The 16370-nt window shown below is 40.2% G+C and overlaps 1 protein-coding gene across 2 annotated transcripts in view; it reads right to left on the reverse strand.

The window, feature by feature from the left end:
- arhgap10 (Rho GTPase activating protein 10) overlaps positions 1-16370 on the reverse strand; it is a 47679-nt gene that overhangs the window by 13382 nt on the left and 17927 nt on the right. For both annotated transcript variants that reach the window (XM_080518019.1, XM_080518018.1), the window contains exons 11-19: positions 15776-15857; positions 15580-15622; positions 15422-15490; positions 14876-14950; positions 10615-10699; positions 8429-8487; positions 6902-7007; positions 5036-5195; positions 2450-2591 (exon numbers count right to left, since the gene is read on the reverse strand). In XM_080518019.1, the coding sequence (XP_080374145.1) occupies positions 2450-2591; positions 5036-5195; positions 6902-7007; positions 8429-8487; positions 10615-10699; positions 14876-14950; positions 15422-15490; positions 15580-15622; positions 15776-15857 (821 nt within the window). The remainder of the gene's footprint in view (positions 1-2449; positions 2592-5035; positions 5196-6901; positions 7008-8428; positions 8488-10614; positions 10700-14875; positions 14951-15421; positions 15491-15579; positions 15623-15775; positions 15858-16370) is intronic.

Below are 16370 nucleotides of genomic sequence, written 5' to 3' on the forward strand. Positions count from 1 at the left end.
AATGTGATAAGTTTTAACACCTCCTCAATTGGGCAGAAGCTGATGTGGGTTGAATGTGATAAATGGGAATGTGATTTTTTTTTTTAAGAGGTCAAGTTATTATAGTGAATCAGATCTCGAGTTGAAGCCTTTGGCTGATGTGCAACTATTTGATCATTGTGTTTTCATTTGTAGAATCTGACGAGATAAAGGCTTAAAAGCAGACCCCTTCTATTAATTGTTATTAAATATGCAGCGAATTCTTTTCGCACTCTAAAAAAGCTCGTCAAACCAGCAAGAAGAGCACTAGAATCACCTTCTAAAAGTTCTGATTTGCCTTCACTGCTACACTTGGTGTGTTGGAAGGCTGTCACACAAACACTCTGATTAACACTCTTCTTCCGCACTCGCGAATCAGCAGCGATATCCGGCATTAAGTATCACAGAGGCTCGCAGGAAGGCAGAAGCTCACATAACCTCACTTTCGCTCTCCCCGCTTCAGAATTCTTAAATTTGGCTTTACCCTCATTATGTGAGACCCATATAAAAAGACACAAAGGTTAAAAAAGGATTATGGCTTTCATCCCCGATATTAAAATACCCCACAGTATAAGCTGTTGAGAAGGAGACAAAGATAGGCAATCTGGTAAGCAGATTTAGACTCCTCTGGTATTGCAGAGGGGAAGGGAATTAACTGGCTGTGAATCAGAACGCAGTGTAGTTTGTTTGGGTCAGTGGGTCAGAAGATCAACTTTCATGATAATAGCCGGACTTATTATACGAATTTGTTTCATCGAACTCGAATGGAAAGGCAAGTGATTTCTGGCAGAGTGTGATTTTCTCCATGCAGTAGGACAGATGTTTGCCAAGTTGATTGGGTCCATCTGCAGACACAGTGGTACATCATGGTGGTCACTCGGGAGCAGACCATGTGAGCGAGTGAATTTAGAGCAGCCAGAGGGAAACACTGCACTGAGCTAAAGCTAAATGAGTGAAATTTTGCTTTGCAATGCTGCTTTGACATATGATTTCATGATAGATACATATATTTGTCGTTAAAAACACTGTTAGGTAGATGATAATTGAACTTTTAGATTATTTTAGGTAAGGGAATGTTGGGTATTTTGATATTCAGACCACTGATCTGATATGAAATTCAGTCATTCAAGTTCATTGATTCTCTTTAATCTCCATGAGTTTAATAGATCTGCAGCCAGTGAGATAAAAACAAAATGCACTACAGCTGTACAGAAGACAAAACAAAAGCAAACAGATAAATTGCTTCAATGGGTCTGAGTAATTATTCATTAAGGCACTGGGAGGGATTCCAATGTTCTTGGTAGGGAGTGGGGCTTGGCGTTGGGGTTGGGGGGTCAGTATCACAAAACAAAAATATGGAAGTCGGGGGGGGGTGCTTTTACACCACATGATTTGTTCCCCTTAATTTTGAGGAAACAACATGATTAAAAGCAATAAGAAGGGTTTTGTATAATTATTATATTAGGCCAAACATTTCTGACAGATTTTTATAAGTGTACACAGACTACATAGAAAGACCTTCAATATTTCAAATGAGCTACGAAAAACTGAAGGATTACAGTTTTTTTATTGAGCATGGATCTCAACATCCATTAACACCAATACCTTATAACATGAAGAATATACAAAATTACAGCAGCCATCTACAAATCAGTACTTTGTGCGAGACAAAATTAGGGGAGGCGAAATTCATTTCTATACTTTTAACTTGTGATTATGAATACAATTATTATTTTGGTGTTAGTGTTTGTGCAGGTTTATTATATGTTTTACAGCAGGCATGTTTACTCCAATTTCACTTTGAAGCTCAATCATACACTTATAAGAGACTGTATTTCAGTGCGGACCATGATACACATGTTAGACCTGGCAGATGTTTCAACCCACAGCTTTTGCTACGACAGCAACCTGAACAGGAAAGATGACAGCGTGAATGCAGAGGTAGTGATTTTCTTATTACCCATTGGTTAAGAGCACAACTGAATTACTCGCGAAACAACTCCTGCAAGCACAATAAAAGTGAGCTTCACATAAACGAACGAGAGGAGAAGAAATAATAATTCAGGCTGAGATTAATCTGCACTATGCGGCTTTCACTTATGAAACACCACGTCACGCAATTATTCCTTAGACATATTTTACAGGACAACAGATTGACGCGGTGTTCATTTGCCGTCACTATTAATTTCAGAGCATGCATTACTCATTTGTGTGAAATTGCTCATTACTCGTGTGTTGCCTCTCTCTTGGGTTCTGCAAATTAATAAATATGTGTGAGCTATGCTTTCAGGGCAGAGCGCTTTTCATTTAAAAGCATCAAGAGTACTAAACATCTTATTCTCAACATTCAGTTTCACTTTTATTTTGACACGTTACAAAATGCTGAATAGCTATCTAAATATACACAGATACAAATTTAGAGCTCTCCTACCATTCTGAATGTCAAGAGCTTGTGGATTGTAGACAGCCAAAGGTCGATTCTGCCGATTCATTTTCTTGGATTGCCGAGTGGGAGCAGAGAAGACTGGGGCAGCAGGGGCAACAGGGCACGACTCGGGAGCATCTGCAAAGATCTGAATACACATGTGAGTAAGTCTTCACCAAACCACAACATGCACAGCGCAAATACTCCAAGAGCTGCAGGATGTCCTCAACTGACCCTACGGGTTTTACAACTTCCGGATTTCATGTAGCAGTAGATCGAAAAGGTTCTTGCAGCAATCACAGCATGCGCTTCCTAGGGAAAGTTGAGCAGCAGCTCATTGATTGGACCCTGAAAACTGCATGTGAAAGATTTTGTTTGTGCCAATAAAAAATACCCCACACAAGTGCAGCTCCACATATAATGCAATCACAGCCAATCCAGAAATCTGGGTCTAAGCTAAGGTGACATTTCTCCTCAGAGAAATTGACCCACTCTATAAAAGAGAGGAAAGTAAAATAAACACGGTTTGGACTTGAGGCGGGCTGGCCAACTGGCGCAGCCTGTTTACACTGGACCGTGTTTACATATAAACTTCAGATGTGGAGTTAAAAGAGAATAGGGCTGCAGAGGAGAGGAAGTCTCAGCAGAGCCTCTGAAAGGATCACAGGCGAGGAGAGGAGGGAGGTGGGGAAGGGAGGGGAGAGGGAGAGGGGGGGAGAGAGAGAGAGAGAGAGAGAGAGAGAGAGAGGGAGAGAGAGAGAGAGCGAGAGAGAGAGCGAGAGCGAGAGAGAGAGAAAATGTGGCTGAGAAAGTGAGACAGAGTGTGAACGAGAGAGGCAGACACCAAGGAGGGGGCATGAGAGAGAAAGTTTGTAGGAAAAGGCAGATAGAAAAAGTGAGAAATCTGATATGGCTGAGAGTTTCTGCTGCTTCTCTCTCCCTCTGCAGTTGGAGGTGAATGTAAAACAGAGTCTGCTGTTGGTATCTTGGGGTATCAACAGTCTGGAGTGGGACTCAGCTGGGAAGGAAGTTAATGCCTGTCTGTCTGTCTGCTCAACTTTCCCCCTGCTCCAATATGCTGTACTTTCCAAAAATGCTCTTGCTGCATTCCAACACGACATCCTTTATCACCTGGCCACTTTTGGAAACCTCGGGGTAGCTATCATAGTTGCCAGCGATGTTTTAACACATTTGTATACTCCGTTGGTTTTCATCTGGATTCTGTATTTTTTCACACCACATTTTCAATTTGTGAGCTCAGGTGGAAATAAACTTCAATGCACATTATCTTCAGCTTAATGAAAGTGCATGGGGAAAAAAAGCTCATGGTTTCAACTGATTTTATGCAAAGTGTAGTGCTGCTCCCAACAGATTAGGAAACTAATCTCAAACCTTTTTCCCTTTTGACATGGAGAATTATCCCCTTTTGAGGTTGACACCGATTAATGGCATTCTGGGGAGATTACATGATCCCATGAACTACAGGTTATGAAACAACTCATAACCAAAATAAATGTATTCAGACAGGCAAAGGACCTTCCAAATGTATTAGAATATATTTAATAATCCACCTACATAATGATCAAACTGTTGGTAATAATAAAGGGGCTTGCATTCATCATATGAGCACTTAGGGCTCCCCCTGTTGGCGAGAGTCAAACTCTGTAAATTAATGGGCTGTCTTGCTCCTTTGTATCTTAATAAGTGGATTAAGGGTATGTTTTCCCACTGGTTTAAGTTAAATGCAGTACATGTCTCATTATCTAAGAAGTTCATTTCTGCTCATTATTTTGTAGAGAATGAAACAAACACAATATGCATGTACACAGAAACCACAAATTGCCCATCATCTAAGATGACACATGTTCATTACTACAAACTAAGTTCAAAAGGCACGCTTTTCAGAAGAACGTGCACAAGTTGGAGCCAACTTAACAAGAAACATAACTAAAAGTCAGAAGGGCTTCACCATCTACACTAATTGAGATGTACTGTCTGAATGGAACTCTGCTACCGTACGGTTACGTCTTTGCCAATAGACACGGCCCAGACCCAATTTAAGAGAGAAACATGAAATTTCCGAACATAGAATAAAAAATTTTTAAAAAAAGGCCCCAACACCGAGAAAAAAGGTCCTTCAAGCATATTTCTGCTTGGCTTGCACATTTATTATCCTTCAGTATCAAGTAATTATGTGCCACCCAGGTTGGTAAACACAACGGTGCAGTGTGCGGCTTACTGATGTCACGTCACCTCAGATTTCACTGGCTGCTGTCGTTTTTACCCCGTGTTGCCTAGGGAGACTAGCTTTTAGTAAATATTGCTCTGGATGGCAAGTGGAAACACAATTATACACACAATACTGCAATACCTGACAGAGTGAATCAAATGAGGACAATCTGTGCAGCTCAGATTTGACCATCATTGTAGGAAAAAATAAAATGAGACAACAAAGATTTTCACTTGTCCTACAGAGGCGATACTAATTTTACTTGCCATGAACAGATTTTTAGTCTTTCAATTCTACATTTACATTTTTTGCTTCACATGCATCACCTTGTACCAACGTTGAATCTCGGTGGTTGCCGTTACCTTTTCATGGTGTTCAATGAGGATTTCAACCACAATGTTTTGGAACTTGAGGTCCATGATAGCTGCAACAGTCTCCTCCTGAGGCCTCATTAATGTGGGGCCAAACACCACGCCCAGGTTGGCCACGGTCATCAGATTGTGTTTGCTGTGGGCCGCCACACTGAGCAAAACAACAACTCACATTAATGTTTTACTCGCAACTAACCGGCCCAACGTAACAGATGTTGAACAAACACAAAATACTGGCAACAGTTACTTCTCCATAACTGTATAACAGATTCTAAAAAAAAAAAAAAAAAAAAAAAAAAAAAAATGACAAAAGTAAATGAGACGATAGAAGATAGCTACTAATCATTAATCTCAACCTAGCTATTAATTACAGGGTTGTACCAGGATATATGTATCATTTCACAAGACAAATTGTAACAAACCTTCAATTATACATGTGAGTCATAATTGTTTAGTCTTGGCAGTAACTGGATGTGCTTCATTAAGCAGAGTAAGCCCTCTGATTCAAACTTCACCTCATGTGTTACTTGGCAATACACTCTAGGCAAGAATACTCATATAAGCAGAGGGCAACATTTGACATGTTGGTTGATTGTCATCGATGTGTAGATCGTAGTAGTTTGAATTAAGAAAAAAAAAAAAGCTTGGACACTACAATCAAACTTATTCGGTCACTTTAAACCTCATCTTGATGTTCCCTGGATTTTTCTCACAGGTTTTTATCTCAAAGTATGAACTTAATCTTTAACTGGCTGCTTTGGTTGTTTATTGCACTGAAATGTCGACAGGTCATAGCTCGTCTACATTGCCAGTTGATGTTTAAACCCAGGATGGATCTGCGCTTACACTGTCATTGTCTTCTATATTCAGTTTGAAACTGGGACACCTTCAGTCAATGAAACTTTATCTTTGGCGGTCAAACACACAGTGGAGAAAACCTTTATTTGAGGAAGAAGTTATACGGACAGGTGAAGAGATTTCACACTTGAAATATGATGATATGTAGTGCAGCTGCAGAGAGACAGTTTAAATAGCTTCAAAGGATGCCTTTGAAGACAAAAACATTGGTGACAACTCACATTTATAACATCTCTGAAACCATTTCAGATAGGAGTGTGAAATTCTGGCTTTGCTTCCTTCCCCTGCAGGACATGCACACACGCCAACTTCAGAAAAATATTCGAGTCTCTCCAGTCTGGAGAATTTCACGCTGGATAATCCAAATTCAATTTCAATAGCGCTGCCTTTTTACCAGAGCCTGATTCTGCAGCGGGTTTCTATGAAATAAGATCCACCAGACTTTCACTGCCTTGGGGAAGAGGGATTATTTACTTATCTTCAATTTGCTCATATTTAGTTTATAAAAAGCTTGCTGAGGTAAAACCCTGTAATGTTAGCTAACATTATTTCTTAAATCTTTCTTCCTATCTAATCTCACAAATGGAGTGATGCGCAATTGTAGTTTGTGTGGGGACGTACGCAGCGATCCAAATGCAGAGCTTAATGGTGTATTTCCTTTCACTTCAACGGTGGGCCGCAAAGCGGCACGCCGAACGGGTACGGTGGGCCACATAACCCTTTTAACAACTTCAAATAAACAGCAAAATGACCTAAGAAATGCCAAAAATGTTTAGCCGGTCGTAGCATCAATCTTACCCGGCAGTGACTGAGTAGACAGAGAAGAGATGGAGTGACAGCAGGGAAGGGGGAGTGAAGAGAGTGGGAGTGAGGGAGAGAGAGAGAAAAAAAGCATGTGGAGTGAGAATAAGGAGACAGACAGGAAAAGCAGGAAGAGAGAACTGAGAGAGAGGGGGCGGGGATTGGGTGAACTATGACCAAGGAACTATGAACACTCACTTGGCCAGATGCTTCATAAGCAGCCCGAGGACTTGTCGATTCCTCTCTGGTAGCTTGTGGACCAGGCAGTGGACGGCTTGGATGCGAGACTCAGGACTACCGCCCTCTGTTAAAAACGCAGAAACAGCCACGCACTCGTATCAAGGATTTCTCTGCGCTTCACAGGTGGCAACCGGCCAACACAGATTGAGTATTTTACTTTAGGAAATTAAGAAAGAAGATGATGAAACACAAGATACACTGTTGGTTAAAGCAGGATGCAGTCAGATTTTGAGGTGCGGAAACAACAAGTGATTGAGGGACAGAGAAACCCACTTTAACTTCAGAAACCCTCCCCCCTCGAGCCATTTTGTAGCCAACTGAAAAGTGTTCAAATTAAACGAAAGTTAGTGGACCTTTCAGGACACAATAATCAAAGACTATCACCCTCAAGTATAAGGGATTAAGCATCAGAGGAAGATCCATTCCAGTTCAAATAAATGAAGAAAAGGTGTGATTTTGATATATAGTCGGCAAGCTCCCAGAATTTGGCAGCAGGGACCACTATGCTGGCGGAGGAGATAGCTTTACATTACTGTCGCTACCGTATAAAAGGGTTGTGTTAAAACCCCCAAGATCATCTCTTAAACATTTCCTCACACATGGGCATCTGACCGCCCACACACTAACACACATACAGACACACAAAATATCATTACTATGGGAACGACAAGGATTTAAACATGGGAAAAAAAAGCTTCTTATGGATGCTGTCATCCATCAAAAAAATATTCATTGCTAATCCATTTTTTCCCCCTCGTTATGAGGGCATTGCGAGCGCCTGATAAAAATGTCAAACCTGATCCAATTATAGCACTTGTTGTAATAAGATTCGAGTTTGGCTTGCTTTGAAACATTTCATAGAGAAATTATGTTACGTGGGTGAAAAAATGTGGTTGTCTTTCTGCTGTTCAAGGTCACTGGACAATTGTATTCTCAAGTCTTTGGATGTCTATGGATTATTTGGCCAGGAATTTAGCGGTATGTTGTAAAGCTATAAAGTGTGGGGGGAACAGAGATAAAATCACACAGAACGATTGAGTAAATGTCTGAAACAGTGCTGTTATGGAAGATTTGTTTAAAAGTACACTTCAATTGAAGTCCGCTGATCAGCTCTTTAGTGAAATGGAACATTGTCAGACATTTGAGAAAGCCAGTTAAAAGATAAAGGACACAATACCCCACAACAGCACTGGCACTGCACTTTATAGTTTACATTTGAGTGCTATTAGGACCAATGTATTGCTTGAATCATTAGTACAAACTTTAAAGAGTTGGTCAAATGTTATCTCACCATCTTTCAACATTGGTTTTTTTTCACTTCACTGCACATTTTCAATAACGCTCTGAGGAAGAACAAACTATTGAATGCGAGCACTTAAACTGATGAAACATCCATTTCAGCCTAATGCGGCACATCTGTACACTGCTGTTTGCTTACGGTCTGGACGCGTATGAAGTGTGGCTGTAAGTGGTCGGAGAACTTACTTGCAGGGCTGATGAACTCTTTGTAAAGACCATAGGTCATCAATGGCTCAGGAAGGCTCCTTCACAGAGATAGCAAGAGAAGGAAACAAGTGTCAGAGAGAGAGAGAGAGAGAGAGAGAGAGAGAGAGAGAGAGCGAGAGCGAGAGCGAGAGCGAGAGAGAGAGAGAGAGAGAGAGGGTGAGAGAGAGAGAGAGAGAGAGGGTGAGAAAGAGAGAGAGAGAGAGAGAGAGAAGAGGGGGGGATGGAGAAGCAGAGTTGAAGTGAGCAAGGGGGACAGAAATAGCCAGCACACTGTTTTATAGGGTCTGCACACAGCAATGATTAATGTGGCCAGGCCAGGGGGATGGAATTAGATGGTGCACGCGTGGAGATAACCAAGTTCATCTGAAGGTACTTTCACACTGCAGCTGGAGAGTGGCCAAAGGTACTTAGCCTCAGAGGAAACTGAGGCTACTGACCCTGGTTTATTCCAGCAGGTCAGGCAAGTAAAAGACAAATCAGAAACACACTCTGCTCGGATTAATGTACCATAACAATATGGATCGGCTGCAATGGCTTGAACAATGTTTATACTTTACTACATGCGAGAAGTGCTGAAAACCCCTGTACTTCGAGTTGAAACAGACTTGTGTCCCACAGTCCAAAAATAATTACATCAAACTTGAAAAGGTCGAGGCATAAAATCAGACAATCACGGCAACAATCACGATCGTAACCCATGTGAATGGGCTGATCATTCACAACTTAATCGGAGACTCTGTAATGATGTGTAACGTAACCACCCAGCCACTTGAACAAACACTATGATCACTTAATAGTAGTACAGTTGGTGAAAAAAATCCCCAAAATAACATTTTACCTTAATGTTATGAATTCCACAATGACAAAAAAACATTAATTATGCTCAATGACTGTTAATTGTGAAGGTAAAAGGCCAGACAAATCTGAATACAAGATGATGACGTTAAGTGGAATTTGGTGACATTGATAACAGATAAACCCCAAACCATAATTGTATCTGCTTCTTGATGGTATTATTCACATCTCCGAGAGAAAAAAGGCAAATTGAAAACAGAATCCAACTTCTCTTTCATTGAAATGAGCAGAGCCAACTCAATTTGTTACATGTTTACAAAACAAATTGGCATTTAAATTCAACTGCTACAAGCTTCCTGAAGCCAAACTACATTTCTAAACTTTGAACTTCACCCACTCTTTCCGCCAACCTGGAAGAAGCTGCTGAATGTGAAACATGCAGATCATAATAGAAGTTAATTGTACAAAAGCACTTCGCATAATTAAATCTGAAGCCATTTCATAAATGACAGAGCTGACAATAGATGAAATGTTGCATCTTCAAGTGAAGAGGGAGAATCATATTCATCAGAAGAGACATACAACAAATCCATTAACTACTTTGGCTTGGCTTTGCTCAGTCATGGATTTGCTTGGCTACATGACAGCTTCAAATAATACATCATGGCACTACGACCATCTAATCATAGATGAGATTCACCAGCATGTCAGACATTTGTAACATGAGCTTCTCAGTACTACCGAAGTATTAGACAAAAGAAATCACAAAGTAATATCAAAGATATTGAAAAGAAATAAAAAGCTCGGCACATGTTTGGACTATTTGATGGAAATAAATCTAAAACAAATCATTCAATCTCATTAAAGGATGGTTAATATCAATTATTGTGACAAAACAAGAGTGCAATTTTATTTCATTCAATGCACATATTTCTCTTATTAGACCACCACACACGTCCTGTCTTAATTGAAAGTTTTTACAGTTTTACATCGTCAATCGACGCATATACTTTGTGTTAATCCAGTTTACTACATTTTAGAGTGATTAATTAACCTCAAACGTATATTTGTGGATTACTCCTGCAAACCGCACTGGAGGAACCTCACACGCCACTTCACTTGAGGAAATTTGACAGATTTCATGGAGCTACTTTGAGAGTCAAAGAAATTTTACACAATTTCTATACAGCAGACCCTCGCCCTTTGCACCTGGAAAACCTGCATCTTTATAATAAATGATGCTCATGGGCACAAATTCAACCAGTGAGTTTCTTTGTAACATAGAGAGTTGAAGTGAACTCAAAAGAGCGAGCGTACAGCGAACGAGCATTAGGAAAATTGGGATATTACGTAATCAGCTTCATCCTCACCTCAGATAAAGCTTCAGTGCACTCGTTATTGTCTTAACGTCCCAGTCTTCGCTGGCAGACAGATCCACTTCGTTGCTCTTCTCATCTGAATGAATCAAAATCACACAACATATCATCACAACAGAAAACCCAATTTAGGAATAACTAAAGTCTACCTAATGACTATCATCAGATTGTACAAAGGTAGAAGCTGTATATTATTTCATGAGCAGGATAGAAAATCCAAATAGGTAATATAAATATGTAACTTGTAATTAGCCATGTGAGGATAAAAGCAATGCCAGCAGCCGTGGGGGTCGAGTCCAGCCTCAGTGGATATGGAAAGAAGTTACAGTTTCTACAGAGGGCTGCCGGCTCTACACTCATTACAAGTTTAATTAATCCCTTACTACTTCACCAACTCCACAGGGACTTGGAGAGTGTGTTGTGCTGAACATTCGGGGGGCTTTAGTCACACCTTAAGTAACCTTTGAAGAATTATAGAGGATGTGGAGGTGCAACATGTCAGTGAGGCATTTTGAGCCAAACAGATGTACTGCGCAGGGCCTGAGTCACTATAGCCAGACTTTAGCTGCATGGGTGGTAGGTGGCCTGTTACTGGGACATTTATTTTTCTAAATTCGCCGGTGCACTGTGGCCACAGCGACTGTGCATTTATCAGCCAGCCATTTCTTAAAACAGGACTGTCCAATGTCAACGTGTGAGAGAAAAGGTGTCTGTCAGTGTGAGTCAACAAAGACCAGTCTGTTATTGTACAAGTGGCCTGATTTAAGCAGTTCAGCAGAGGTGCCAAAATACCACTATATTCTTCACTCGAGCAGAAGTACAGATATTTGTGGAAAATATAAAAGGCTTTTGGTCTTTTGACACCACTTGCACACCATCTTAACCTGGCTCCACTATATAAATCATGATAAATACCATTTAACCCGTCATGAATGCAACGTGATTAGTATTCAAAACCTTTTTATGCATTTTCAGTATGAAAAATGGTCATCAGCTACTTTGAGCCTTTCACTGTAACTCATTAACAGCGGAAACAATGAACAAGCCAGTTATAAGAATGTGAGGAGCATGAAGGACAGATTTGTGTTGATATAAAGAGAGTTAAGGTAGAAAATTGTCAGATAAAATAAAATACTTCAATTAAAGAACAGATACCTGAATAATGTAGTGCAGGAGATGTACAAGTACTGTGTTGAACGTGTGTAAAATCATACACTGGAAAAGTTGACGTACAACATTTTACAGAAGGAACAACTACAAAGCAATGCCAAGTGTATTTAGATACAATTTCTTTTATGGACAATGTGCTGATTAGATTAAATGCCATCAGAAGGGAAAGATATCTTGCATGAGATCAACAAGTTCATAAACTATTTGCTTTTTAAGAAATGCACTGTGATGTCTGTGCTGCGATGTGGAGTTCAGTGACAAAACAATCAGGAGGTTTGAAAAAGTAGAATGAATACCCATGAAAAGGAAAGAAGAGAAGTCCAGTTCTGACTCCTCACTGACTCCCAACTTTTTCTGTTTCCAACCTTTTTCAGTGACCTTTTCAGCCTCGTGTGACCTGTTAAGTAGCCGGTGAACATCCACGAAACTGCTCGACACAAGGTTAAACAGCTTGAGAAACCCACACTCCACACACAAACCGCTGACATTGGATTACGGGAGGTCGGGAGTACTCCATTTTTGTAACTACAGAAGACGGACAAGTCGAGATTCACACCCACGGCACGCCATGATGGTCAAAAAGAAGCCAGGACTTAACTTCTCTCTCAAGCTCTATTTTTTTTACTGAATGTGAATTTTCACGAGAACTAAATTTACGCTAATGTTTATATACTTAAACCGTTCAGTCGCTTATTGATTTACTTTTTTAAATGAAAATTTCAAAAGTCCTGTATTAGTGAAGGATTTTTTTCCCCCCTTCAAATTTTTTCACTTTTTTAAATACTGTAGTCCTACTAAAATAGTTAAGACAATTTTAGGCTGTTAAAATATAATGCAATCTAATTTCAGAGAGGCCCATTTGACCACAATGGCATGTCTGCCTTCATAGCTAAGAGAAAATACATGTCATGTACTGCTGGAGTTGTGAGAAGACTGTACCATGTTCAGACAACAGATATGCTGTGGTATGTGCAAAGAATATCCCTCAAGTTCTGACTCATTAGAAATATTTTTTTTTCATCATACCAGAGTGTTTTGTTCCAGTGTTTAACATGTTTTAAGAGATCTATAGTCAGTGATTACATATTAAAATCAGAATTTCCATGATTTTCTTTAAAGCCACACCAATCCGCATATATCTCTATTTACCCACATCTATTTAAGTATTCAGTGGTTGTTAATTTACTTTGGTATGTGTGAGGGAATGAGAAAAGTTACCAAGTGTGATCAGAAAGGGATAACTGGAAAATGGTTACCTCTTTCCTATGACCTTTCATTCATCTTTAAGTGCTACTCTTCTAAACAGCTGGTAAAAATGTTTTAAGTAAGTCTGACAGTATCATGTCTCGTGGTGCTGGTCAAGCCTACAAAAATCTTCCATTTTACCCCGTGAATATCTATTGGAATCCTAAACCAGAGACTGGAGACCACAAGCATAGAGCACTGTGATTGATAAGTCATCTATTTAGCTTCTGAGAACATTCATCCATCCATCCATGTAGAAGAAACATACTTCTTTTGAACCAAATGCCACTGAACCAGCCCTTCGAAGTTACTACAGTCTATTTGGAGATATTGCTCGAAAATAAAACCATTTAGGAGAAATTGTAAAGACATGCTGTGCCATCATGTGGGCAGGTCACAAAAATATCCACTAAAACAGGACCTGTCACTCAGTATTAAATGTATTCATGATCTCTTTCACCTTTAAAAAAAATAAAATAAAAAATGAAACCGGAAATTCTCCTCACAGCATTCCTCAAATTTACCTAACTCTGCAAGTATATCTATAGGACCTAAAATGTCCAATTCAGCAACTATGATAGCCGTATCCCGACCAGCACCGCACACTACCCAGCTCATTATGTCTGCTCCACAGACAGGTCAGACACTCTTACAGTCTTCTTCCTGTTATATTGTTGCCCGTCATTCAATAGGTGCCGCTCTTTTTGTTTGTGCTGTAATATGATGGGAGAGTTCTCTATTGCTCTGTCCTCTCCGATTGGACCGCGGCCATGTTGGTGGGTGAGAGATGAAAAAAAAAAAAAAAATGGAGAAAAAAAAGGGAGGAGTGGGAGGATCCAAAATCTTTCTACAGGGTATAAAGCTTGTTTCACCCACTCACTGTGAACTGTTGCGTGCATGAAATGTTTGTGAATGTGTCTGAGAGCAAATAACACTACCATTTTATAATACAAACAGGTCATTTTAGAGTATACAATATAAAGTTTAACTCCGTTTGGTAAAATAACCCCCTCTTCAATACACCCATTCATTAGTAAACATTAAAGAGCAGAGAAAATTAGTGTTTTGTACTCCTTCCAATGAAATAGTGCAATTCAAAGATAAGTAATGAAAGCTACTCTGAAGAAATTCAGGATCGAAAGAAACTTTTGATAAGGGTGCAGCAAGGCATTAATGGACTCTACAGTGCGGGAGGCAGGAAGGTTTTGGACGGAAGTTGAGACGGGCTGGTGGCTCCCTGAGTTTGTTATCATTCTGAACACAGAGCTGAAAGTGAGCTGGTGTCTGCTGGAGACGGGAGGAAACCAGAGAGCAGACAAGGAGTCGTGGAGGGGACAGAGGACAAACTACAGAAAAGCAGCCGAGTGAAAAAGGATTCAAGACCGGCGAGAGGCAGAAAGGAAACCCAGGAAGGCAGCTGACAGACTTAAGCTGGCTACGAGTGCGTGATAGGCCGTCTTAGTGGTGTGTTAACGAAGCAGAGCCAAAAAGTGGTGGAACATGAAGAGGACGAGCCTTGTCTGGTTGTCTGGAGGATATAAAAGTGAATGAAAGCGAGGCAAAGATACACATAAGCACTTGTTGCGCTTCAGAGAGACATGGTAAAGATAGGCTGAGTCATGGGGCCGATTGTCATTTGCTATCTTTATAATGTCACCCCTAACAGACACATCCATTACATCAGCACATTTAGCTAACTGGGGGCAAGCTAATTTCACAGAGATAGTGCGGTAGCAGATTAATTAAAAAAAATTGTACTTCATTCAGCTCACACCAAAAAGTGTCTGAAAATAGATTTACTGAGCAGAGAAGATGGAGGAAAAAGTGAACTTTAACTTACCAATCATTAGTGAGAGGAGCTTCTGGACTTTGGAGCTTACCCCCACAACTCTGTACAGGCCCTGGTCGTTAATACCTAATCGGAACAAAACAATAATTATCAAAACTTTACATGCTTAGCACGTCTCTTCATAAAGACACTAAAAAAAAAAACTCCAGTTTGTAGAAACTGTAGAGGACATGCATGAAAATATCATTGCCATTTGATCCTGTCTTGATGAGACTGATTATCTTGAAGAAATATCTAGCATTAGTGCTGAAATGTTAAAGCAGTTCATAAATAAATAAATACGTATATGAACATCTGTATTGAAGGACATTAATAACCTGTCCTGAATGAATTTCCTGTACAGACCACACTTGCAGCCATCAGACAAAACCACATTTGTTTTAACAGCGAGTCAAGTCTGCCCTCTAGTGTACAGTTAATGGCTTTGCACCAATATTTTTCATATTTAGTGGCGTTGCATTCTTTAAAATAATGTACATAGAATTCTCAGAAACGACATGCTCAATATTTCTAGGAGTGACTATAGTCAAAGCTCACCTCTTGTCTCTATTGCACTGATGGAATTCTTCACAAAACTCAAACCCACTTCATCCAACTGAGCATCAACTACAACACGGAAAGAATACGTTGAAATATGATGTTAAGTTTATCCAATTGTTTTAAACACACAATGTCCGGAGCAGCTAAATACTTACTGCCTCTTTCTTTAGATAATGCTCTCCCAAGGTAGTGTCCAATCTGTTAAAACATACATTGTGAAGTACGGTAATGTGCAGACTTTTGCAGGATTATTTGTTAAAAACAAATTTTCTCTTTGGTGTCAGGAAATTGGGGAAAAAAATGAAAGCGAGAAGTGAGTGGTGAATCAAGACACTGTCAAGGTTGACTCACAGGTTCCTTCCCACCCATGGCCTGCATCCAAAACTTGTGGTCATCCTCCGACAGGGCCTGTACTGTAAGTACTGTTCCAGGCCTGAAAGAAACATTATATTAGCATGAGGCTGATGTCTTAGTCGCAGTTATAAGACAGGAAAAGCATTAAGGGATAGAAGGATGCTATAGCATTAATTTTTTCAAGCACCCTATTCCAAGGGCATGTGCACCTTGAAATCGCTGTATCTACAGTCATGAGCCCCTATTAGTCACACCAGCTGGTTTATGACACCTGCAATCATTGGAGGACCAGATGGATATCAAGTTACTCATCACAGTCAGAATGGAAGTGAGCACTCATATTGCCATCCTAAGTCAGGGGTATTGCTCTGCTATTAATAAGATGGAAAAGGGTGCAGGGCGTGTTTAAGTTTTGACAAAATGAGGTGTCTGTTACAGTGAGGCACAACAGGGTGTGACAAATCCCACAGCGACGTGTGCGAGGGCAGCGTCCCAAGAAACACTGCTGCTGCCCTGCCAGGCACAATCCAAAATACAAAGCAACAAATAGCTGTGCAGAGCTAAGGTTTTCAGCAAAACTGTCAGAGAACTT

This window comes from Blennius ocellaris (assembly GCF_963422515.1).
Source record: "Blennius ocellaris genome assembly, chromosome: 3".
Taxonomy (NCBI): domain Eukaryota; kingdom Metazoa; phylum Chordata; class Actinopteri; order Blenniiformes; family Blenniidae; genus Blennius; species Blennius ocellaris.